At 36.3% G+C, this 26,432-nt stretch overlaps 1 protein-coding gene across 1 annotated transcript; it reads right to left on the bottom strand.

The window, feature by feature from the left end:
- Nucleotides 1-23,232: 23,232 nt before the first annotated feature.
- LOC149822392 (transcription factor TCP11-like) lies at nt 23,233-23,817 on the bottom strand. Its single transcript, XM_089980279.1, has one exon. The coding sequence runs from the start codon at nt 23,815-23,817 to the stop codon at nt 23,233-23,235; it is 585 nt and encodes a 194-aa protein (XP_089836405.1).
- Nucleotides 23,818-26,432: the final 2,615 nt, after the last annotated feature.

Here is a 26,432-nt window from a genome sequence, read left to right as displayed (position 1 = left end):
CCTCAGTCATTTAGGCTCCAATTAAATATTTGCAAAAGGGATCTCTCAATTGTCGTCAAGATGAAGATGAATATGCGAGCTAGACCCCCGGAGACAAAGAAGATTTGGATCATCTTCGAGATGAAAGAGTTTGTGACGGATCCTTCCAGGGAAAGTTCAGATCACCATCAAGATGAAGGCGATTGTGATGAACCTCCTGACAAACCCTAAAAGATATTTGATTTCTACTATCATCAAAAGATTCTCAGCCAATGAGCCAATATCATCAGTATATCTCCTGAGAAAAAGAAGGATTGAAGCATCTTCAAGATGAAGGAGTTTGTGACGTACCCTTCTCAGAAAAAAAGAAAAGTCAGAACATCTCCAAAATGAAGGATGATATAATAAGCTTCTCCCCAAAACCTGAAAAAGCTCAATATCTTAAAAAGAGTGCAAAAAGATCATCATGGAAAAAGCCCTAGGATATCAAACTGACAAAACTGCCAAGAATCTTCTTTATTTATGTGAAATTCCTCTATCAATATCTTTTCACTCAATTGCTTTTATGAAACTAAGAATATTTCCTCTCTTTTCATATCAAGAAAATTTGGTATCTTCCTTAAAGAAACTCAACAACAATAATTTGACCTTGATTCTGGATTCTACAGAGTTTGCTCAGTTGGGGATAATGCTCTAGGTAGAAAAGGGAACATCTTTCAAATGTGCTTACTTTCAATTACCTTGAATCAAGTATAATTTTTAATCATTTTGGCAATATTTTCCAGCTTTTCTAATAAGAAATAAGAACTTGATGTCCTTTTTTATACATCTTGGTGTTGCCTTTTCCTTCTTTCGCATAGTCGAAAGAGTTGCCTTCTCCTCTTTCATAGAGTTTTCTTATCCATCTTTCGCATTGCCGAAAGATTTTCCCTTCTCCTTTCTCAAAAGGATTGTCTTATTCATCTTTCGCATTGCCAAAAGATTTGCCTTTCTCCTGTTAAAAGGATTGCCTCATTCATCTTTCGGGTTGTCGAAAGATTTGCCCTTCTTCTTTCCCAAAAGGATTGCCTTATTCATCTTTCGCATTGTCGAAAGATTTGCCTTTATCTTGTTAAAAGGATTGCCTCATTCATCTTTCGCGTTGTCGAAAGATTTGCCTTTCTCCTTTCTAAAAGGATCGCCTTACCCATCTATCGCATTGTTGAAAGAACCGTCTTGCTCCTGTCAAAAGGATCGCCTTACTCATCTTCCGCATTGTCAAAAGAATTGCCTTGCTCCTGTCAAAAGGATCGCCTTACTCATCTTTCGCATTGTCGAAAGAATCGCCTTGCTCCTGTCAAAGGGACCGCGACTCATCTTTTGTATTGTCGAAAGAATCGCCTTGCTCCTGTCAAAAGGATCGCCTTACCCATCTTTCGCGTTGTCAAAAGAATCGCCCTGCTCCTTCTGGATTGCCTTATTTGACTTTCACATTGTCGAAAGAATCGCCCTGCTCTTTCTGGATTACGTTATTCATCTTTCGTATTGTCGAAAGAATCGCCATGCTCCTTTTAGATTGCCTTATCCGTCTTTCGCATTGTCAAAAGAATTGCCTCATATTTTCTTGTTCATCTTTCGCGTAGTCGAAAGGATTGCCTTTTGTTGCCTCATTCAATCTTTCGCATTGTCGAGAGAATTGACTCATGTCGCTTTATTCATCTGTTCACACTGATAAATTTTCACCTTATCCTTCTTCAAAAGAATTGCCCTATTTATCTCGCTTTCCTTTCATTTTTCGCTCAGGATAAGGGTTAAACTTGAATTTTCTACAAGAGGTCATCTGTTTTTAAAAGCTATTTAGTCTCAGCAATGACACGCCCAAGATCAACCCCTTTTCAAGCTTTAGAGACACCCATTTTTCTCCTTTTGCAAACCCCTCTTGGATTTGTTTTGCAAAATCCATAGGTCCCATCACAGTTTCCTCGCTCCTCGAGGATTCTGTATTCATTCAGGCTAAGGATTAAACTTGTTACCTCGCTCCTCGAGGTACCATCCGCACAGGATAAGGGTTAAACCTGAACTTTCTACGAAAGGTCATTAATTTTGAAATCAAATTTAGTCTCAGCAATGAGGCACCCAAGATCATCCATTTTCCAAGCTTTAGGGAACCCCCTTTCTTCCTTTCGCAACCCCCTCTCCCCCCGGATTTGTTCATCTAAACTCTGAAGGTCCCATCATGGTTTCTTCGTTTGAGGATTCTGTATGGTCGTCCCTTTCAGGTTAAGGGTTAAGCTTGAACCTCGCTCCTCGAGGTACCGTCCCTTTTAGGATAAGGGTTAAGCATGAACCTCGCTCCATGAGGTATCTTCCGTTTAGGTTTAGGTTAAACCTGAGCCTCGTTCTAACGAGGTTCCTCGTTTCAGCGAGGTAGTTCTTCCAGTCCCATTATGGTTTTCTCCATCAAGGAAATCCATACATTTCATATCCATCTAAGAAATGATTATACTTGAGCTTCATCTCATGAGGCATTTTTCTCAAAAATGTCCCATCAAGATCTTCATGTATTCCTTTCCCATTCAGGTACGGGTTGAACCTGAAATTCATCTTGATATATCTTCGTCCCACAGGTTAAGGGCTAAACCTGAGTCATTTCAAAAAGCTTATCTGATCTCACCCATGAGATTTGATCAAAGTTCTTATTTTCCACCATTTCGGGACCTTCACCCAAAGTCCCATCATGATTTCCTAATTTCTATTATTTAGTTATATCATTTTTGAGGATTTGGTCCCCCCAAAGCCATTTAGGATAAGGTTTTAAGCCTTAGAAACCATGTCTTTCAAAATAAATTCTTCCACACCCAGTTCAGATCTGTTGATTGGGGCATTTTTCAAAAGTTAGAGTGTTTTCTTTGCCACTAAGCTCAGCTTTCAACCGGCTTAGTAGCAAAGAGGGGCATCTGTGAACACCCCAAATTTTTCAAAATTTTGTAAATATTCCTATTTTTTTCCTGTCCCCCATTTTTTGAATAAATGGAGTCATTTTTTTTAAACTAAATTCCAGTTATTTCTTGGATTTACTAGAATCAAATCCATTTTTTTTATATATATCTGACTCGATTTTGGATCTGGATCCAACGTCAAAACCCAAATCTGAGCCTCTTTACCCAATTTTTAAACTAAATTATAAAAATACCAAAAATAATTTCTGAAAGGCTCAATAGTCCATCCGGTATCCAGTTGGATCCGCGGCTCTGTATTTCTCAATTCGAGGTTCGAAACTCAAATATTTCCTCAAAAACCAAATCAAAGACCCATTTTCTGAAGAAATTTTCAAAGATCAAACCCGAATTCTCAGAAAACCCCTCTTTTGTAAATATTTTTAAAATTTTCATAAAAATAGTATTAAATCTATTAAAATCCCTTAGTTTTAGAATTTTATGTCAAAAACACAAAAAAATAGAAAATACGAGGAAAACAACAAAAAAAAGAAAATTCGAAAAAGAAAATACAAAAAAAAATTGGTTTAAAAGCCCCTTTTTGAAAATCGTTTTTTAGTAAGAACCACTTTTTAGGAAAAACCCTTTGAAATGAACCACCCTTCTGAAAATTTTCAAAAAATTTCATACCCGATTTATAAAATTCCCAACGGTTTTCTCTTATAAAAGAAAACCACAGGGAGCCTTCTAAACCATCGTGTTTCACCCCCGCACTCCCCTTTTCCTTCACGGCTCTAATCCTCTTCTTCATTCCCTCTTCTCCTTTATTTTGATTCTGAAGAAAGCTCCACGACCGAGCGCCATTCATCTTCTTCTTCCTTCAAAAAAAAAAACCCGCAAAACCAAGTGACGAAGCTCATCAGGAAGACCAAGAAGACCCCCTTTCTCAAGCCAGTCACGGTAAGTGCTCTTTCTTCCCTCTTTGATTTCTGATTTCCTCTTTGTTTTTCCTATTTTGGCCCCATTTACGCATCACGGGTGGTGTTGGATTGCTTATAGCAATCTCAATCCATCCTCTGTGCAACAACAATGGAATCTATGATTCCAACATTTGGTTTCTATTTTCTTTTCGTTTCCTCTATAAAATATTCTGAGTTTCCTTTTATTTTTCTCATATCCGGTGTAGCATAGTACCATTTTGTTGCTATCATTTACATTTTCCTTTTGAGATCGTCCATTATATTTTGTTTGTTTGTTTTTCCTTTTTTTTTTACTACAAGGCACCAAACGCATGATCGACATGTAAAATCAGACGAAACATGGTAATCAAGGGTAAATTGCAAATGAAAATGATAGTATATACATTTGGTATTTCTTGCTTTGATAGTATCTGATTGTGCTCTATCTTCTTTTTGATATTTTGCTCATTCTAATTACATATGTGCTTCATCACACATAGTGGTTCTGTTTATCATCATTCGGTCGTATTTATTTACTTGTTATATATTTATCTTTTTTATTTTTTATTTTTTTATTTTTATTTTTTAGCAGATGATCTGATGCATTATCCCTTGATCTGGTTATTTCTGTTTTATATCCATCGGACCTTGTTTCTTGGGTTTAGATTTATTATGAATATATAGTTGTCATCATCCTTATATATTTCTTATTTGAATTGACAGAAGTTAGTAAAAATTTTCATGTGTTGGTAAATCTTATGTATATTAGCATAATGTGACAGATTAAAATGACCAAAATACCTTTAAAAGTAGTAGTATGTTTCTAAATGTAATGACATTTTTGTGTGAAAAGGTCACTTTTACCTTTTCTTTTTCAAGATTAAATTACTAATCTACCTTGCTTTTTGATAGTTTTATTTTTTTCTCCAAAAACAAAAGGCCTAACTTATTCTTAAAAGTAACTAGACAATTTCAAAAACGCCATGCTTAGGAGGGTCATTTGATCATTCTAATCAGGGTACTAAAGGTTTATTGTTAGATTGACCCATATAACATGTATAAAAGGAGAGAGAGAGAGAGATTTTTCAAAGTATGGCGGGACTCTGAAACTTGTTTTTGTTTGTTTTTTTTTTTTAGAGAGAGAAAGACACATTGTTGTTTGTATTAGTGAAATATGAGAGGGTGGTGTATGTTCGCCCCCGATGATTCACTGAATCCCACGTCTGTGTTCAGGGAGATGAATGAGTGCCACGTATTTACGCACATGGGGCTTGTATTCCCGTGTATGTTGACATAACTTTGCATCAGACTCTGATGTTGTTGCAAAGACTTAAGTACCCTTTCTTGCTATTCTTGCCATAAAACAACGGTTTGAGAAAATGACAAAAATGTCCTTCATTCAAAAAAAGGAAAACAAACGGTTCAAAAAAAGAACAAACATGTCCTCCATCCAGAAAGTCCCTACACTGCAGGATTATCTGAGAAAGGAACCCCCCCTGGAGAAAGCCATGAACATCAACCCTCTCTCTCTCCCTTCTCTTTTTGCTTCTGTGCACATCCAGCAGATGATCCTACACTGCTCCAGCAAGCATCGACTGACCTGCACACTGACTGTAGCATGGTTCAACTTGATGAGTTATGGAGCCTGATTTAGAGATTTTTCCCTTACAGAAGGGGGGTTTGGGGGCTCCCAACGGTGTGGGTAGCATCATTCAACTTAACAAGTTGTGGAGCTAGATTCAAAGATTTTGCCCCTACAGGAGGGGGGTTTGGAGGCTTCCCTTGGTGCAATAAAGTGTTTTGTTTAATCGTGGTGCTCATGTTTCCTTCAGTTGTTTCTTGGTAAAGGTTTTCGTAACACCCTTTCCCACGATTTTTCTATTTTTTTTCTGTTTTGAAGACGGTGACTTCTAAAAGTTACTGTTCAATTTCATAAAATGAACCTGTTATAGAGATCGGATTTCAAATCCGTAAAAAACGGTGTCTTTCTTATTGAGTCTAGTTTATTTCTGACAATTTTCAACAATTTTTATGGTCATTTGTTTTCCCATTTTGATTAAAAACCAGACCCCTATTATTCTGAGGGTGATATACAAGATTGCACAAACTATCGTGGTATAAAACTCATGAGTCATACTATGAAACTTTGGGAGAGGGTGATTGAGTCTAGGTTGAGGAAGATTGTCATGATATTGGAGAATCAATTTGGTTTTATGCCTGGAAGATCAACTATGGAAGCTATACATCTTCTTAGACAACTTATTGAGAGAAATAGAGAGAGGAACAAAGATTTGCATATGGTTTTTATTGATTTAGAGAAGGCATACGATAGAGTACCTAGGGATGTTCTCTGGTGGACAATGATGAAGAAAGGTGTTTCTCTCAAGTACATTAGTATAATTAAGGATATGTATGAAGGAGTAGTAACCAATGTCCGCACTTGTGGAGGGGTGACAACCAATTTTCCTATAACGGTTGGGTCACATCAAGGATCTGCTTTAAGCCCTTTCCTATTTGCTATAGTGATGAATGAACTTACGAGATCAATTCAAGAAAATGTGTCGTGGTGTATGTTGTTTGCTGATGATATTGTTTTGATTGATGAGTCTAGAGCTGGGGTTAATGCTAAGTTAGAATTATGGAGACAGACATTGGAAGCAAGAGGTTTTAAGTTGAGTAAGAAAGACAGAATATATGGAATGTCGGTTTAGTAAGCAACGAAGTAGTGATGGGAGTGTAGTAAAGCTTGGTGAGCAAGAAATACTGGTGGATGATTATTTCAAATATTTGGGATCTATCATTCAAAAGTATGGAGAAATTGATGAAGATGTAAATCATAGGATAAAGGTTGGGTGGATGAAATGGAAAAGTGCAACTGGAGTATTGTGCGATCGTAGAATGCCATTGCGGTTGAAAGGAAAGTTTTATAGGATGACTATTAGGCCCGCTTTACTATATGGTACAGAATGTTGGGTTGCCAAGAGACATCATATTCAAAAAATGAGTGTAGTTGAGATGCGTATGCTGAGATGGATGTGTGGAAATACAATAAAAGATAAGATTTGGAACGAGGAGATACGTAAGAAGGTAGGAGTTGCACCCATTGAAAATAAGATGAGAGATAATCGTTTACGGTGGTTTGGACATATTCGACGAAGGCCTAATGATGCTCCAGCTAGAAGGATGGAGAAATGGGAAAATATATTAGTTAAAAGAGGTCGGGGTAGGCCTAGGAAGACATGGATGGAGGTGATAGGAAAGGATATGAATGCTTTGAAACTCACCGGGGACATGGCATTGGATAGAAATGATTGGAGGAGAAGGATTCATGTGGAAGACCCAAAATGAATTTCTTTTTTGGTTCATATCGCTGACCCCAATTGTTTTGGGATGAAGGCGTAGTTGTTGTTGTTGTTGTATTTGAGTTGCATAGGTTTTTAGTTCATTTTGCAAGAGTCATATCTCTCCAACGGGAGATCATTTTCCAAATATACAAAAAAAGTTTTCTTCTTTTATTTGTCTAGTTTATATATAAAAAATTTTATAACTTTTTATACATATTTGATATTTTAAATTTGTTAAAATTCGGGACTGGTTACAGATTAATCTTATTTAACCACGATTAAACAAAATTATTCCAGTTTTTTAAAGATTTGTAATATCAAATAAATATATAAAGTTATAAAAATTTCTAGATATAAACTAGACAAATAAGGAAAAAAAAACTTTTTTACAGATTTGGAAAATAATCTCCCGTTGGGGAGATATGACTCTTGCAAAATGAACTAAAAAACTGAGTATCTAAAACGATATAGAGTGTGACAAGGTCTTGGTTTTCGACCAAAAACAGGTATGAAATTACCATAAAAATTGCTGAAAATTGGCATAAATTAACTAGACTCAATAACAAAGATGCCTCTTTTTACGGATCGGAAATCCGATCTCTGGTTAGAGAGATACGCCCCCAACAAGTTGGTCTTGATTCAAATAGCGATTTACGCGTAACGGCTTACTGAATAACACTATAAATCGCTAGTGTATTTCATGAGTCACTATAACGATTTGTGGTGTTGTTCAGTAAATCATTATGTGTAAATCCCTATTGTGACTTATAGTATTTTCAGTAAATCGTTGTGCGATTTACGGCGTAAATCGCTACCTGAATTAGGACCAACTTGTCAAGGGCATATCTCCCTAACCGAAAACCGGATTTCAAATCCGTAAAAAGCAGTGTCTTTCTTATTTAGTTTAGTTTATTTTTGTCAATTTTTAGCAATTTTTATGGTTATTTTTTTTCTCATTTTGATTAAAAACCAGACCCCTATTATTCTGCATTATTCAAGTAGCACATATTTTTAGTTCATTTTGCGAGAGTCATATCTTCCCAATGAAATATCATTTTTCAAATCTGTAAAAAGGGTTTTCTTTCTTTATGTGTCTAGTTTATATCTGAAAATTTTTATAACTGTTTATACATATTTGATATTTTAAATGTGTTAAAAGTCAAGACTGGTTACAGATTAATCTTATTTAACCATGATTAAACAAAATAGTTCTGGTTTTTTATATATTTGAAATATCAAATAAATATATAAAGTTATAAAAAATTCTAGATATAAACGAGACAAATAAAAAAAAACTTTTTTACATATTTGAAAAATGATCTTCCGTTGGGGAGATATGACTCTTGCAAAATGAAATAAAAATATGAGTAACTCAAACGATATATAGTGTGACAGGGTCTTTATTTTCAACCAAAAATAGGTATGAAATTAATATAAATATTGCTGAAAATTGGAAGAAATAAACTAGACTCAATAACGAAGATACCGCTTTTTAGGGATCGGAAATCCGATCTCCAGTTAGGGAGATACGCCCCTGACAAGTTGGTCTTGATTCAAATAGCGATTTATGCGTGACGGCTTACTGAATAACACTAAAAATCGCTATAGCGATTTGTAGTGTATTTTATGAGTCACTATAGTGATTTGTGGTGTTGTTCAGTAAATCATTATGTGTAAATCGCTATTGTGACTTATAGTATTTTCAGTAAATCGCACAGCAATTTACGGCTTAAATCGCTACCTGAATTAGGACCAACTTGTCGGGAGCATATCTCCCTAACTGGAGAAGCGTTATCTTTCTTATTGAGTCTAGTTTATTCTTGTCAATTTTCAGCAATTTTTATGGTCATTTGTTTTCCCATTTTGATTAAAAATAAGACCCCTATTATTTTGCATTATTTAAGTTGCACATATTTTTAGTTCATTTTGCGAGAGTCATATCTTCTCAATGGGATATCATTTTTTAAATCTGTAAAAAGGGTTTTCTTTCTTTATGTGTTTAGTTTATATCTGAAAATTTTTATAACTTTTTATACATATTTGATATTTTAAATTTGTTAAAATTCAGGACTGGTTGCAGATTAATCTTATTTAACCATGATTAAACAAAATAGTTATGGTTTTTTATATATTTGAAATATCAAATAAATATATAAAGTTATAAAAAATTTCAGATATAAACTAGACAAATAAAGAAAGAAAACCCTTTTTACAGATTTGGAAAATGATCTCTCGTTGGGGAGATATGACTCTTGCAAAATGAACTAAAAACATGAGTAACTCAAACGATATAAAGTGTGACAGGGTCTTGGTTTTTGACCAAAAAAAGCTATGAAATTACCATAAAAATTGTTTAAAATTGACATAAATAAACTAGACTCAATAATGAAGATTCTGCTTTTTACGGATCGGAAATCCGATTTCTGGTTAAGGAGATACGCCCCCGATAAGTTGGTCTTGATTCAAATAGCGATTTACGCGTAACGGCTTACTGAATATAAAGCGATTTGTAGTGTATTTCATGAGTCACTATAGCGATTTATGGTGTTGTTCAGTAAATCATTATGTGTAAATCGCTATTGTGACTTACAGTGTTATTAGTAAATCATTGTACGATTTACTCAATAAATCGCTGTGCGATTTATGGCGTAAATCGCTACCTGAATTAGGACCAACTTGTCGGGGGCATATCTCCCTAACCGGAGATCGGATTTCAAATTCGTAAAAAGCGTTGTCTTTATGATTGAGTCTAGTTTATTTCTGAAAATTTTTAGAAATTTTTATGGTCATTTTATTTCTCATTTTAATTAAAAACCAGACCCCTATTATTCTACATCGTTTGAGTTACTCATGTTTTTATTTCATTTTGCAAGAGTCATATCTCTCCAACGGGAGATCATTTTCCTAATCTGTAAAAAAGGTTTTCTTCTTTTATTTAGATAGTTTATATCTGAAACTTAACAACCAGACCCCTATTATTCTAAGTCCTAGATGCACATTGAATCAGGCTTGTGCTATGATTTTGAACTTAAGAAGAATGTATGCTTTTTAGAAATGCTTCAGAAAATTTCAAATTTTCTGATTGAGTTTGGGAATGAATCTGAAAATATCCTTTAGGAAACAACCTTGAAATTCAAAAATTGATTTTGTATTGAAATTTACTGAAGAACATTATAAATTGCAATAGTGATTTAGTGAAGAATATTCTAAATCGCACAATGATTTTCAGACAGACATTGTAAATCGCAATAGCGATTTACTGAAGAACATTATAAATCGCATAATGATTTACTAAAAGGCATTATAAATTGCTCAACGATTTACTGAAAGATGTCACAAATCAAATGACAGTTTTAAAGTTTCATAATTTGAAATGAATTCGAATTGAAAGTTTTGAAATCAAAGATTCGTAAATCGAAGAATTGGAAATCAAATTCAAAGTCAAGTTTTTATAATTTTGAGATTTGAATTGAATAGAGACTCGAGATTGGGGTAAAGAATTGAATTAAATATTTGAAATTGAAATAAAATTCAAAGTTGAAATGTAAAATTCAAAAATAGAAATTTAGAAATAAAATTGAAAACTGAAAATTGAAAATAGGTATTTGAAATAGGATTTAAAGTTAGAGGGAATTGAAAAATAAATTTGAATTTATGAAATAAAGTAAAACAAAGATTTTAGGAATGAAAACGTTTTTAAAAATTATTTCAAAATTCACTTGGAATTTTGAAAAATGATTTGAAAATGATGGAAAACGGTGATGCAATTCTATCTTAAATGATGAATGCTTTAAAGAATTTGTTTTAATTTGAATTTAAAAAGCAAATTTCATTCTTTAATAGAATTAAAATAAGATTATATTTTAATATATTCATGACTATGGTCACAAACATATTCTAATTTAATCTTTATTCAAATTTCAATAAGGAATGAAATTAATTTTGTGCTTTTATAGAATTAAAACAAGATTAAATTTTCATATATTAATGACTATGGTAAAAAATATACTTAGAATTAATCTTTATTTTGAATCCTAATAAAGGAAGGAAATGAATTTTTAGAAAATATGATGATTTTTTGAAAATGACTTGAGAGTGTAAGTTCATTTTTATTTAATAAAGAATAATAATTCTAAGTATCATTCATATTTCGACTATGACCGTAAATACAAACTTTACTTAGTTTTACATATCCTCTATTAAATGGTGCACGTGTCATTCATGTTTTACCATAGTGTTATTGAAAAATGAAAATAAAAATGCAACATATCAAATATGAAGAATGAAAACCTAAACTATATGCTCATTCATTTTAAACTAGGCATAAAGTAAACTTCTCATAAATTGATTTATTACAACCCTTAAATGAATTACAATATATGAGATAATAACAAAGGATAAATCATGTAAAATGAACAAACTTGTTATAAATAAATGTAGGCTTTTTATGGATTTTTCCTCAATTATTGAAAAATTGAAGAATATATCCAAAATTAGCCTTTTATGCCTCAGAAATAAAGAAAATCAGATAAAATAAAAGTAAATGATGTATGACTTTGCAAAGCATTTGAAAATGGTGCTTTGGAGTTTTGAACTTTTGAAAATAGGGTTTAAAACATATAAATTCACTTTAAAACTTGAATTCAAAGTGAATTTAACCTTGAAATTGAGATTTTTTATGAAAATATATTAAAAATAATTGAAATCAAAGCAAATAAACTCCAAAGCAAATAAGTATAAACTAAACACATAAAAAAATACTTTTTACTGATTTGGAAAATGATCTCCCATTGGGGAGATATAACTCTCGCAAAATGAATTAAAAAGCCATGCAACTCAAATAATGCAAAATAATAGTAGTCTGATTTTTAATCAAAATGGGAAAACAAATAACCATAAAATTTGTTGAAAATTGACAGGAATAAACTAGACTCAATAAGAAAGACACCACTTTTTACGAATTTGAAATCCGATCTCCGGTTAGGGAGATATGTCCTCGACAAGTTGGTCCTACATCAGGTAGCGATTTACTGAAAATACTATAAGTCACAATAGCGATTTACACATAATGATTTACTAAACAACACCACAAATCGCTATAGTGACTCATGAAATACACTACAAATCGCTATAGCGATTTCTAGTGTTATTCAGTGAGTCGTCACGCGTAAATCGCTATTTGAATTAAGATCAACTTATCGGGGGCGTATCTCCCTAACCAGAGATCGGATTTCCAATCCGTAAAAAGCGGCATCTTCGTTATTGAGTCTAGTTTATTTCTGCAAATTTTCAGCAAATTTTATGATAATTTCATAGCTGTTTTTTTTCGAAAACCAAGACCTTAACACACTCTATATCGTTTGAGTTACTCATGTTTTTAGTTCATTTTGCAAGAGTTATATCTCCCCAACGGCAGATAATTTTTCAAATCTGTAAAAAAGGGTTTTCATTTTTTATTTGTCTAGTTTATATATGAAAATTTTTATAACTTTATATATTTATTTGATATTTCAAATATATAAAAAACCGTAACTATTTTGTTTAATCATGGTTAAATAAGATTAATATGTAACCAGTCCTGAATTTTAACAAATTTAAAATATAAAATATGTATAAAAAGTTATAAACATTTTCAGATATAAACTAGACACATAAATAAAGAAAACCTTTTTTACAGATTTAGAAAATGATATCCCATTGGGGAGATATGACTCTCACAAAATGAACTAAAAATATGTGCAACTCAAATAATGCAGAATAATAGTGGTCTGATTTTTAATCAAAATGGGAAACCAAATGACTATAAAAATTTCTGAAAATTGACACGAATAAACTAGACTTAATAATAAAGACACCGCTTTTTACGGATTTGAAATCCAATCTCCGGTTAGGGAGATATGCCCTCGACAAGTTGATCCTAATTCAGGTAGCGATTTACGAAGTAAATCACACAGCGATTTACTGAAAATACTATAAGTCACAATAGCAATTTACACATAATAATTTACTGAACAACAACATAAATTGCTATAGTGACTCATAAAATACACTACAAATGTTATTTAGTAAGTCGTCACGCGTAAATCGCTATTTGAATCAAGACCAACTTGTCGGGGGCGTATCTCCCTAACCGGAGATCGGATTTTCGATCCATAAAAAGTGGCATCTTTGTTATTGAGTCTAGTTTATTTCTGCCAATTTTCAGTAATTTTTATGATACCTTCATAGCTATTTTTGTTCAAAAAACAAGACCCTATCATACTATATATCGTTTGAGTTACTCATATTTTTATTTCATTTTGCAAGAGTCATATCTCCCCAATGGAAAATCATTTTTCAAATCTGTAAAAAGGGTTTTTTTATTTATTTGTCTAGTTCATATCTGGAATTTTTTATAAATTTATATATTTATTTGATATTTCAAATATATAAAAAAATAGAACTGTTTTATTTAATCATGGTTAAATAAAATTAATTTATAACCAGTCCTAAATTTTAACAAATTTAAAATATCAAATATGTATAAAAAGTTATAAAAAAATTCAGATATAAACTAGACACATAAAGAAAGAAAACCCTTTTTACAGATTTGGAAAATGATATCCCATTGGGGAGATATGACTCTCGCAAAATGAACTAAAAATATGTGTTACTTAAATAATATAGAATAATAGAGGTCTAGTTTTTAATCAAAATGGGAAAAAAATACCATAAAATTGCTGAAAATTGATAAAAATAAACTAGACTCAATAAGAAAGACACCATCTTTTACGGATTTGAAATCCGATCTCCGGTTAGGGAGATATGCCCCCGACAAGTTGGTCCTAATTCAGGTAGCGATTTACGCCGTAAATCGCACAGCGATTTACTGAAAATACTATAAGTCACAATAGTGATTTACACATAATGATTTACTGAACAACACCACAAATTGCTATAGTGACTCATGAAATACACTACAAATCGCTAGCGATTTGTAGTGTTATTCAGTAAGTCGTCACGCATAAATCGCTATTTGAATCAAGACCAACTTGTCAGGGGCGTATCTCCCTAACCGAAGATCGGATTTCCGATCCGTAAAAAGTGGCATCTTCGTTATTGAGTCTAGTTTATTTCTGCTAATTTTCAGTAATTTTATGGTAATTTCATACCTGTTTTTTGTCAAAAACTAAGACCCTATCACACTATATATTGTTTGAGTTACTCATGTTTTTTTTTCATTTTGCAAGAGTCATATCTCCCCAACGGAAGATAATTTTTTAAATCTGTAAAAAGGGTTTTCTTTATTTATTTGTCTAGTTTATATTTGGAAATTTTTATAACTTTATAAACTCATTTGATATTTCAAATCTGGTTACAAAATTTCAGGTTCTGTAACAGGTTCATTTCCTGAAATTGAACGGTAACTTTCAGAAGTCACCATCTTTAAACCAGAAAAAAAAACAGAAAAAATATGAGAAAGGGTGTTACAAAAACCTTTAGCAAGAAACAATCGAAGGAAACATGAGCACCATGATTAAACAAAACACCTTATTGTGTCAGGGGAAGTCCCCAAACCCTCCTCCTGTAAGGGCAAAATCTCTGAATCAGGCTCAACAACTCATCAAGTTGAACCATGCTACAGTCAGTGTGCAAGTCAGTCGATGCTTGATGGAGCAGTGTAGGATTGTTTGCTAGATGTGCACAAAAGTAGAAAGAGAAGGGAGAGAAAGAGGGTTGATGTTCATGGCCTTCTCTAGGGGGGATTCCTGTAACGCCCCAAACTTTTTATAGTGAAAATTTTGGAGTAAATTTTTTTTTTTTGAAATAGCGGAAGTGTGAAAAACACAAGTTGGGCGCATTACAGGGTAAAACAGAGAAGTACTAAACATGTCATTCATTAATTGAAACATTAATGTCATTAATTACATCCCATAACAGAAATGTAAATCTACTAATCAGAGTTCAAACAGAAAACACTGAAAAACTGAGATCTCTTGACTACTTCCAAATGTGACGCCACGATGCTCCATTTATGCATTGCCTGAAAAACATTTAAAGCAGAAGGGTCAGACTCCCCTGTCTGCGTAAGAAGCAATGTATTTATATGTGGTGCTCAGTGTCCTGTGTACAAATATGTGCAACAACTGCAGATATAACTAGCATGGAAGTTTATATCATTCTAAGAAGATAATTATGATTTCTAATCCATGATACAGTGCAAAAGATGACTGAACTAAAGGTATATTTATCTACATTAGTACAAGTTGTAGATTTCACAAGTTTCACTAAAGCCCAATCAACAGTATATAATTCTTCAGAGATAAGTTTTCAGTCAACTTAAATTATCTAATGTTTAACTTACTCTTACCCTGTGGGTACGTACAGGCATAGACCTCGTAGCGAACCAAGACCATACGGTGAGACGCCTAGCTCTCACGAAAACACGAACGTCCACGAAGTTCGTACCGCCTACCCTCTCCAAGGTAGACCATGGGTCCAGTAACATACACCATCTTTCCGGTGTACCCAGAGCCCGAAGAATCTGGTAACATATACCGTCTTTCAGGTATACCCAGAGTCTCGAAGAATCTGGTAACATATACCGTCTTTCAGGTATACCCAGAGTCTCAAAGGTTTTATATTTCATTTTACATTTTCTTTGTAACCAAGTGCGAGTTATCGCACTACAAGGGGTTCGGTAACATACACCATCTTTCAGGTGAACCCAGAGCCCTGGAAAACCAGTAACATATACCGTTTTTAGGTATATCCAGTATCCCGGGAAACCAGTAACATATACCGTCTTTCAGGTATACCCAGAATCTCATAATTATTATATATGTGCATAATTTTCATTCTTGTTTTGTTTGGATCCAGTAACATACATCGTCTTTCAGATGTACCTAGAACCTTGGGAAACGAGTAACATATACCATCTTTCAGGTATACCCAGAATCCCATATTTATATTATATAATGCATATTTTGTATTTTGTTAAATTCTTAGTGCGAGTCAATGCACTATAGGGTTTTCCAAATTCCCAACCCACATTCGGGGTGATCTTAGTGTATGCTCATTACCCACTAGAAACCCAATAGGCGACAACCATAATTTCTCAGAATTCTGGTTCAACTTTGTATCGAGTACTTATACATTCGGCATTTTAAGATTTGTTTATGAGTTCGAGTGTACGTTTCATACCCCCACTGGTTACGCCGCAACCTGGAATTATCCAACTTTATCATTTCTTAAGTGCTTATCTGGCACTCCCAACATTTAGCAAAACCACATGTTCATGTTTGAACTCTTATATTATCTTGAACAAGAAATGATCTTCGTTGTGTAAATATTTGTATCATGTGTGTTCCATGTATTGGACATAATCTTAAAGTCCATATGTGAATCACATATTTAGTTTACCATCAAAACTATTCCCTTTATAGATATTTCAATTGCATTTTACCTAAAAAGTCTTTAGGAGAACTTTTCTAAAAGAACCCTTCATGAAAATCATTTTAGAAAACTCTTTACTTAATTTTTCAGGTTTATTAGTCGACCAATAGACTCACTGGTCGACCAACCTTTTTTATTCAAATCTTCTAAGCAAAATATTATTTTTTTATAAAATTAGTCGACCGAAAGTTTTATCAGTCGACCGGACAGAATGTCTGTTTTCTGGAAAACTTAGCAGCAGTCAACTGAAGGGTTTATCAGTCGACTGATCATAAAATTAGTCGATCGAAAGTTTTATCAGTCGACCGGACAGAATGTCTGTTTTCCGGAAAACTTAGCAGCAGTCAACTGAAGGGTTTATCAGTCGACTGATCATAAAATTAGTCGACCGAAAGTTTTATCAGTCGACCGGACAGAATGTCCGTTTTCTGGAAAAATTTAGCAGCAGTCGACTGAAGGGTTTATCAGTCGACTGATCATAAAATTAGTCGACCGAAAGTTTTTATCAGTCGACCGGATAGAATGTCTGTTTTCTGGAAAAATTTAGCAGCAGTCGACTGAAGGGTTTATCAGTCGACTAAACAGAATATCAATCTTCTGAAAATTTTAGCATCAGTCGACTGAAGGTTTCATCAGTCGACTGATCAGAATATCTGTTTTCTGGAAAAATTTTAGCATCAGTCGACTGAAGGTTTTATCAGTCGACTGATCAGAATATCTGTTTTCTGGAAAAATTTTAGCATCAGTCGACTGAAGGTTTTATCAGTCGACTGAACAGAATGTCTGTTTCCTGGAAATTTTAGCAGTAGTCGACTGAAGGTTTTATCAGTCGACTGAACATATTATCAGTCGACTAACTATTGTCTCAGTCGACTAATTTTGTCGTTTTTCTGTAACTTTTAAAAGGGTGTATCTTTTTATTTTTCAAACATTTTGATCATTCTAAATGAACTGTTTTGCCACCCCTTTTATCCTCAATGTATGGAATCTTTCAACTATAAATATGAGTGCATTCCACACTCAAAAACATCGAATCCAATTGAATTACCCAATAAGAATGATATATCTTTATTTTACCATGATGTGAAATAGCAATCACGTATACATAACTTCAGACCTGATTAAAACCATTCAATCTACAAGATATGAAAGGTGTATTGAACAAGAAAATACAACCAAACAATAATTTCATGAACAATAATCCAAGATACTTAAGGTTTCACGCCATTTGCCTACTTTATTTTTGTTTCGATCTTGAATCCGTCATGGCTAACACCCACACCAAAAATATATGCATTTTCCTACATAGATTTGAACTGTAGGTTTTGATATGAGTACTACATATCACCAGGCACACACATAGGAACAAAATGCCCTTACAAAGAATACCACAGTGCCCCAACGTTGGCCAAGGGTGAGAACCATTGGCTGAACCACTACATATTAACCTATTGGCGAGTAGGTGTTTCCGCTCATGCCACCTCGGTCTCGAGGCCCTAAACATTCCTACATACAGGTGGTGCTTGTCGCGTAAACTCCATGATATTGCAACATAGATGTGCAACAAGGCATCAACCACTTACATACAAATAGCAATGCTCCTTACCTCTTTGGAGTCTCACGATGGCAAGGCTGCAACCCCTTCTCTTCGTTAGAGCGGCACACACTTCGACAATGGAGTCCACACGTCGATAATGGATGTTCACGCGTTCAGCAAGGGAGGTCCACACAGTCCAACAATGGAGGTCGACCACCACCGTGAGAGAGAGAGGGAGAGAGAGAGATATACGTCTAATGTAACTCCTTACCAAAAATCTCTCATTTAACTCCTCTATTTAGGGGGAAGTTACCAAATTTTCAAAGCATTTAATCTTCATCCAAATCTTACGTTTTTTGTTGGGATAGCATCTCTTCCGATTTTGCCCTTTACTCCATGTGTCATTTTTTTTCAACTTCCACTCTCTTTTTTCCTTATTGTGGTACCCCTCATCCCTTGATGCATGGGATTCTCCTCTATCTTTGGTAAGGTGAGAGGAGTTGCTCACGTTTTTTGTGGAGAGAGACCAAAAAGGTAGGGTTTAATTTGAGCCCACGTTTTTACCCTTTTCACCAAGGTAGAAATCATCACTTTCTTGAAAAAAAATAATTTGTGCACAGGGGGTTTTGAACTTGGGTGGTGGTATCACACACCGTGTGTCCTACCACAACACCACACCATCACTTGGTATTTACTTTTGCAGAAAATTCTCTTTATGTCACATTGGGACATTTTTCCTTGTTGATGGATTTCTTCCATTTTCAAGTGGATTTTTCACTCGTTGGTTTTAAACTTGCGCTCGCTTACTTTAAATGTGCTTCGGATCTCACGCTATCATCCCGAAACCATCGGGTTTCCTTACTTGGCCTCGTGAACCGGGTCGGGTCATCGGATCTCGTCAAGGTCCGGATCCAAGTACCTTTTACAGTATTCGTTATTGGGTTCACTCGGCTGGCCCACAAGCCTCAAAATCACATTGAATATCTCATAAACCATATTATCTCACGTAAACACACATTTTTATTTCATTGAAAATTCTTTAAAATTCATGGGTTTTACAATTCCTTTCTCGGATAATCCTACAGTGCATCAAGTTGAATGATGCTACCCATGCTGAGAAGAGCCCCCAAACCCCCTTCCTGTAAGGGCAAAAACTATGCGACTCACGTTGAGAGGAGCCCTCAAACCCCCTTCCTGTAAGAGAAAAAACTCTGAATCAGGTTCCACATTTCATCAAGTTGAATGATGCTACCCACGCTGGAAAGAGCCCCCAAACCCCCTTCCTGTAAGGGCAAAAACTATGCTACCCACGCTGGGAGGAGCCCCCAAACCCCCCTCCTATAAGGGCAAAAACTCTGAATCAGGCTTCACAACTCATCAAGTTGAATGATGCTACCCACGTTGGGAGGAGCCCTCAAACCCCCCTTCTGTAAGGGTAAAAACTCTGAATCAGGCTCCACAACTCTTCAAGTTGAATGATGCTACCCACGCTGGGAGGAGCTCCCAAACCCCTCTTCTGTAAGGGTAAAAACTCTGAATCAGGATTCACAACTCATTTAGTTGAATGATGCTACCCACGCTGGGAGGAGCCCCCAAACCCTTCTCCTGTAAGGGTAAAAACTCTGAATCAGGCTCCACAACAGTCAATGTGCAGGTCAGTCGATGCTTGATGGAGCAATGTTGGATCTTCTGCTGGATGTGCACAGAAACAGAAAGAGAAGGGAGAGAGATAGAGAGTGAGAGGGTTGATGTTCATGGCCTCATCCATGGGAGATTTCTTTCTCGGATAATCCTGCAGTGCAGAGACTGAGTCTTAAATAATCATCTTCGGGGCACTTAAGTCTTTACAACCACTCCTTTTCTAGAATCGTTATTTTTTTTTTGCACCAATGGAGGAGAGGGTACTTAAGTCTTTGCAATCGCATCAAACTCCAATGCTAATTAATGCTGACAAACATGGGGATACGAGATGCACAGGCTAAAATACGTTGCGCTCTTTGGGAACCCCCGAACATGAGATGGAGCTACCGGCCCTGTTCGGGGGGGAACATATAACCTGCTTACATGAAATATGCCCTTCGAGCTTTCTGTGCCCCCAAGTCTGGTCTTACGCTACAGGCAACCGCCATCGGTCATGTTCAAGCGTTGCTGAGATCTGAATATCGAAAGTGACCTGCCTAACCACACGCCAAACTACCACCCTCTGATTTACGACCTATTACCTACTGTGAACAAATGTGGACAGGGCGCATTGTCATTGTACACTTATAATATGCTGCTGCTCCTAATCACCACCCATCTTTGTGATGCAACTAGGGTTGCGAACGGTTCGGATTCAGGATGAGGCTTTTGCAAATTTTGGCTGTTCGGATCCGACCAAATCCGACTCCCCAATGTATTTTTTTATCCTAAATTCGAAGCACTTGCATCCCTAGATACAACCTATCAACCTATGGCTCAACAACAGCAGATCAGGTGCAGCAGCATACTTAAAAGTGTGCAATCACATTGCACCTGATCCCAATTACTGTGAACACGGTGGCACATATTTCATACTGATGCTGGTGGATCCTAGATTGATACCAACATACTCATCGCAGTGCAATTTGATGTTGTTCACTTGTACATAGATTACTCAACAAAATCTGATATCCTCTATGACACCAGCACCTCATCATACTGCAATTCTTATGCGGGTAATTTGTTTTAACTAATTTCTATTCAAACACAAATAGCAGCCTTATATGACATAAGCAGGAGATTAGTACAAAGCAGGTATAGCCATAGTCACAAAACTCGTTATAGGATTTTCTCAGCAAAGGAAAATCTCACAATAAATTAAAAAACTTTGTTTTCTGAGGGAAAAAATCAGAAAAATATTGGTATACCTAAATTTTAAAATTTAGTATAAAATATATAAAAATATAAGAAAACATGAAAATATAAAAAATGAAAATATCACAGTAATAACATGATAATATCATGATAAAAATGTGATATTTTAAAAAAATATAGCATTTTTTGGAGATTGTATTGATTTTTTTACCATCTCGTGATAAAATCACAGGATTTAAAAAAGTATACGGCAGTATGTGTTATACAACAATTTTCTAAAACTAAAACAGTAGACACAGCTATACACATACCAGTACACACATTTACGTGGGCACACTTTTAATCTAAAGCAATAAAACATCAACAGTTTAAGTGAACAAAACTTCTAAATCATCACGAATAAAAGCTTCAAATAATAAATCTGAGTTTAAAATTTGAAATGTGATGGACTCAATCATTGACTGTCTGCCACAAGTTTAATTTTGCTCATAAAATGTTATGGTGTGTTTCACGTCAACAAAGGATACACATGCTGAGTGAACATGAAGTTGCATAGCCCAAATACATAGAACGTGTTTGGCATCATTCAGATTCCAAGAAAAGTTCTTGCAATTCTTGTATATTCCCATCCACCACCACAAACATATCACCAAGAGGAGGCAGGCCCCTCACATGACACACAGAGGGTCTCGTACAAAAGTATGCTACCATGCCTGATTCAGACTTATTCTCAACATCTCTAATCATCAATGAGTTGCTTATGACCTGAATCGTGTTTGGCTCATAAAGAGATCGCTCGAACTCGTGAAATAGGCTTGGCAAAGTCGAGCATGAACCACCAATGTATGGCTCAACTTGCCTTGCATATGCTCTTTAATTAGTAATAAATATATTTTACATAATATTTTGTATCATAGAGTGAAGATGGTTGAAGTGTTTGGCTTGCAGGCAATAAGTTTAGAGAGCTCACTTCTTCTATTGTGTTTTCTCAACAAAAAAAGTTTAGAGCTCAGATCCTATTACTTACAAGTTTGAAACAATTGTTTATTTTGTATAAATGAATCAGTTCGGGCTTGACTTAGTAAGTTTAAGGTCCAAATTCTATTGTTTTAGATTCTGAAAAAATATATCTTTTTGTAAATGAGCTAACTTGTGCTCAATTCATTTAACTTGGACTTTTCATGAGCTCAAGCTCTGCTCAGCTCAGCTCGACAGAAGAAACGAGCTGAGGGTGAACACCCTCTATTCGGTTGGTTTGGTCATCCCCTAAAGGTACTTTTTGGGCGTGGGAGTCATGACCAAGTTCTTGAATACAGACTTTGTAGTATGGACAGGAGGCATGATCACTTTGATGGATTGGTCATTGTCTTTCATGAACCAGACCAACTCGTGCAATGGATCCAAGTCAGGGTAGGCCCCGTTCCCCTGACCCGCATGTAAAGGCCCTATCATACATGTTGCTTTCACAACACGTAGCATCACTTTTGGCCCAGGACACACCCAGAGTACACCTGAAAACCTGTATCTGTCCATTTCCCAACCTTTGGTCCGACTACTACTTTTATCAGGAAAAATCGAGAACCTGATCGAATTTCAGAAATCCTACCACTAAAAGAATCACTAAAAACACCAAGTTTTATGTGCTTCGAAATCAAGTTATAAAACCTCGACCAAGTTTTGTAAAAACCTAACAAAAAGGTGCAACGGGGCTGTCGATAACAACAAAGGTCACGAACTGCATCGTACACGAGATCCTGAACTCCATTTATAAAAAGCACGTTTTGGGCCAAGATGCCAAACACCAAATGTTCACTTAAAATGGCTTAAAGCCTTGGACTTGACCTTGACAGCTCCGTGCTATCTTGTCCAAATAGGCACACGTTTCGATTGCACCAAAACCCTACTGATATCCAGGAATTTCTAAAATCCAAAAATTTCTAGATTTTGTGCTGCCATCAAGATCCATCAGAAGAACCACCATGCAGAACCAATGAACAACACAAGAAGAGCATAATATGCACTCGATTATTCCTCTCAAATAAAAAAAAAGCTCTAATATTTCAACCACTATAACTTAATAGGGGAGAGAGAGGGAGACCAAAAAAAAAGAAGAAAAAGAAAAGCTCTACAAAAACCCAACTTCAATGCATCAGAAACCGGAACTAGAGAAGGAGAGGGAGACCCCGATTTGAATGCAAAAACACACACACAGTCTCTCTCTTTCCTTCTTATTCCTCTAACCTCTGCTCCTCTGTCTCCTCTGTTACTGGCTGAAGCAGCATGGCCATATAAGGCATCGGACGGAAGGGCCCGCCGGCGAACTCCATGCCCATCCGGCAGATCGCCGCGGTATCGTAGCCGGGAACGGCGTAGATTCCGGCCGACTGGGGCGAGGGACCCGCGGGCAATGCCTGCACGGATTTGGAGGTGGAAGAAGCAGCAGAGGAGGTGGTGGGTGGGGGAGGGATGATCGGACCTGAGACGGCGGAGGAGAAGGCGGGGAGGGTGCCGGTGCCGGTGGCGGCGATGATGGCGGGCTCGGCCTTGCGGAGGAGCCACTCGATGGTCTCGCCGTCGGATTTGTGGCCGAGCTCCCTGGTCAGCTGGAAGATGCGGGCTGCGCAGAGGGCCGGCATCCGGACCCTCCGGCCGCGGCCGTTGACCTTGATGTGCCGGTCTCTCGCCGAACCCTTCCCAGCGACGACGATGGCCCTCGTCTTTGGGTCGTCACCTGCTCTGCCGCCTGCCGGAGGCGGCAGGGGCGTCGCCTCGGGGTGCTGCTGCGACCTGTGCAGGACCAGCTCCGTGCCCATGCTCGACCTCGCACCGACGCTTCGTTCCTCCACCGACCGAGATCGGGACAAAAAGGGGAAAGGGAGGGCTGAAGCAGAGACAGTTCCTTCCTAACCCTTCATTTCTCCCTTTTTCTGCCTCTCTCTCTCTCTTCCTGTCTGTATGTATGCGTTCCTTTCCTCTGTATTTCTTTATGCTGCTGCACTCCTCTCTCTATAGATATATATGTAAAGCTGTGACGTTTAAGCCATTGGGAGGAGGGTTTCCCTTACTTTTTCTCCAGATGGGGTTTGAGAGAGAGGTTGGTTGTCTTGTTGTGGCTATTTGGGTGTTGCAGGATTCCTTTTGGGATGTGGAGTCTTTGGGAGTTTCTCCTTTTAGGGTTTAAGAGGATGAGAGAGAGAGATGGATCTCCGTACGGGGAAAGGGGCTGTCCCTTCCTAAGAAGAAGGGAAGCAGGAAAGGGTGTCTTGGTCAATTCCCAGAAATCTCAAATTTTTCCATACACAAAGTAATGCAACTTTGGGTCTTTGACGACTCTGCAGAGGAGAAAGGTGACTCATGTGTTGAGACTTTTGAGGATTGCGCTTTGTCGATTTAAGACTTTGGCTTGGTACTTGTTTATTGTTATTTAATGGCTTGAACAATTTGGTGACTCATATGGGTACTAGTAGTAATATTGCTGACCTGCTTATTCTAATGATGATAAGAAGGTATTAAATTCAAGGCTATGTCACAAGACCCTTCGAGCTTAAATGAGTCCATGGCATAAGAGGTGGCCTACTTTGTTAAAAGGGACGGGATAAGGGTCGGTTAACATGAAAGAAAACGTTGGTCGGACAGACTGTGTAGGTTGACCATACTATGACCTGCATGACCAAGTGATTTGTTTGTACAGCTTGGCAAATATTTCAAGATTTTGCACTTAGATGCAACTAACGCACTTTTATTGATATGCCATAGTTAGCTTATGATGTAATTGAACTTAATTTGCTTGACCAAGGCATATTATTATGCATAAAAATAATTTTGGTAGGGTTAAGTGGGAGTGATTGAATCTAAACATCAATCCAATATTTGTCTAATTGATTTTGTGGTCTAAGGGCACACTTGAAAGTGAGAAAATGGTAGGAAAAATGCAATTAGGAAAAAAAATGGTGACTTTTTCAACCGTTCCAATCATGAGAAAATTTTTAAAAGAATTTTTTTTAAGTTTTAATTTTGATAAGAAAAATTCCTTTACAAGGGAATCGAGGAATTTTTCTTACCAAAAATTCTTTTTGCATTGCATTAAGGCAACCGTTCAACCACAACACACCTCATTCCATGGGGGTTGCCACAAGCAGAGCTTCATCTTCTTCCTTCCCACCACCATTTTCAGATATCTCTCTCTTTCTCTATGGTGTGGTCAGTTATGTGGTCATAAGACAATGATTGTACCCTCCCAACGGTTGGGTCATCTTAGCATGTGAAAGTTAACTATTCAACAGTTAAGTAAAACATAAAAATAAGATAAACAGTATAAAAAATAAACATGGTTACATAGTCGGTTATGACTCTTGGGGTAAGGGACGTAGCTAGGATTCATGTGAGGGGGGGGGGGGGAGTGAACAACAACAACAACTACTCCTTCATCCCAAAACAATTGGGGTCAGCGATATGAACCAAAAAAGAAATTTCATTTTGAGTCTTCCACATGAATCCTTTTCCTCCAATCATTTATATCCAATGCCATGTCCTCGGTGAGGTTCAAAGCATTCATATCCTTTCCTATCATCTCCATCCAAGTCTTCCTAGGCCTACACCGACCTCTTTTAACTAATATATTTTCTCATTTCTCCAACCTTCTAACTGGAGCATCATTAGGCCTTCGCCGAATATGTCCAAACCATCGTAAACGATTCTCTCGCATCTTATTTTCAATGGGTGCAACACCTACCTTCTTACGTATCTCCTTGTTCTGAATCTTATCTTTTATTGTATTTCCACACATCCATCTAAGCATTCGCATCTCAGCTACACTCATTTTTTGAATATGATGTCTCTTGGCAGCCCAACATTCCGTACCATATAGTAAAGCGGGTCTAATAGTCGTCCTATAAAACTTTTCCTTCAACCGCAATGGCATTCTACGATCGCACAACACTCCAATTGCACTTTTCCATTTCATCCACCCAACCTTTATCCTATGATTTACATCTCCATCAATTTCTCCATACTTCTGAATGATGGATCCCAAATATTTGAAATAATCATTCACCGGTATTTCTTGCTCACCAAGCTTCACTACACTCCCATCACTACTTCGTTGCTTACTAAACTGACATTCCATATATTCAGTCTTACTCTTACTCAACTTAAAACCTCTAGCTTCCAATGTCTGTCTCCATAATTCTAACTTAGCATTAACCCCAGCTCTAGACTCATCAATCAAAACAATATCATCATCAAACAACATACACCACGGTACATTTTCTTGAATTGATCTCGTAAGCTCATCCATCACTATCGCAAATAGGAAAGGGCTTAAAGCAGATCCTTGATGTAACCCAACCGTTATCGGAAAATTGGTTGTCACCCCTCCACAAGTGCGGACATTGGTTACTACTCCTTCATACATATCTTTAATTATACG

This window comes from Nuphar pumila, chromosome 11 (genome assembly GCF_984573655.1).
Source record: "Nuphar pumila chromosome 11, dmNupPumi1.hap1.1, whole genome shotgun sequence".
NCBI classification, from domain to species: Eukaryota; Viridiplantae; Streptophyta; class Magnoliopsida; order Nymphaeales; family Nymphaeaceae; genus Nuphar; species Nuphar pumila.
This window is presented reverse-complemented; position numbering and strand designations above follow the sequence as displayed.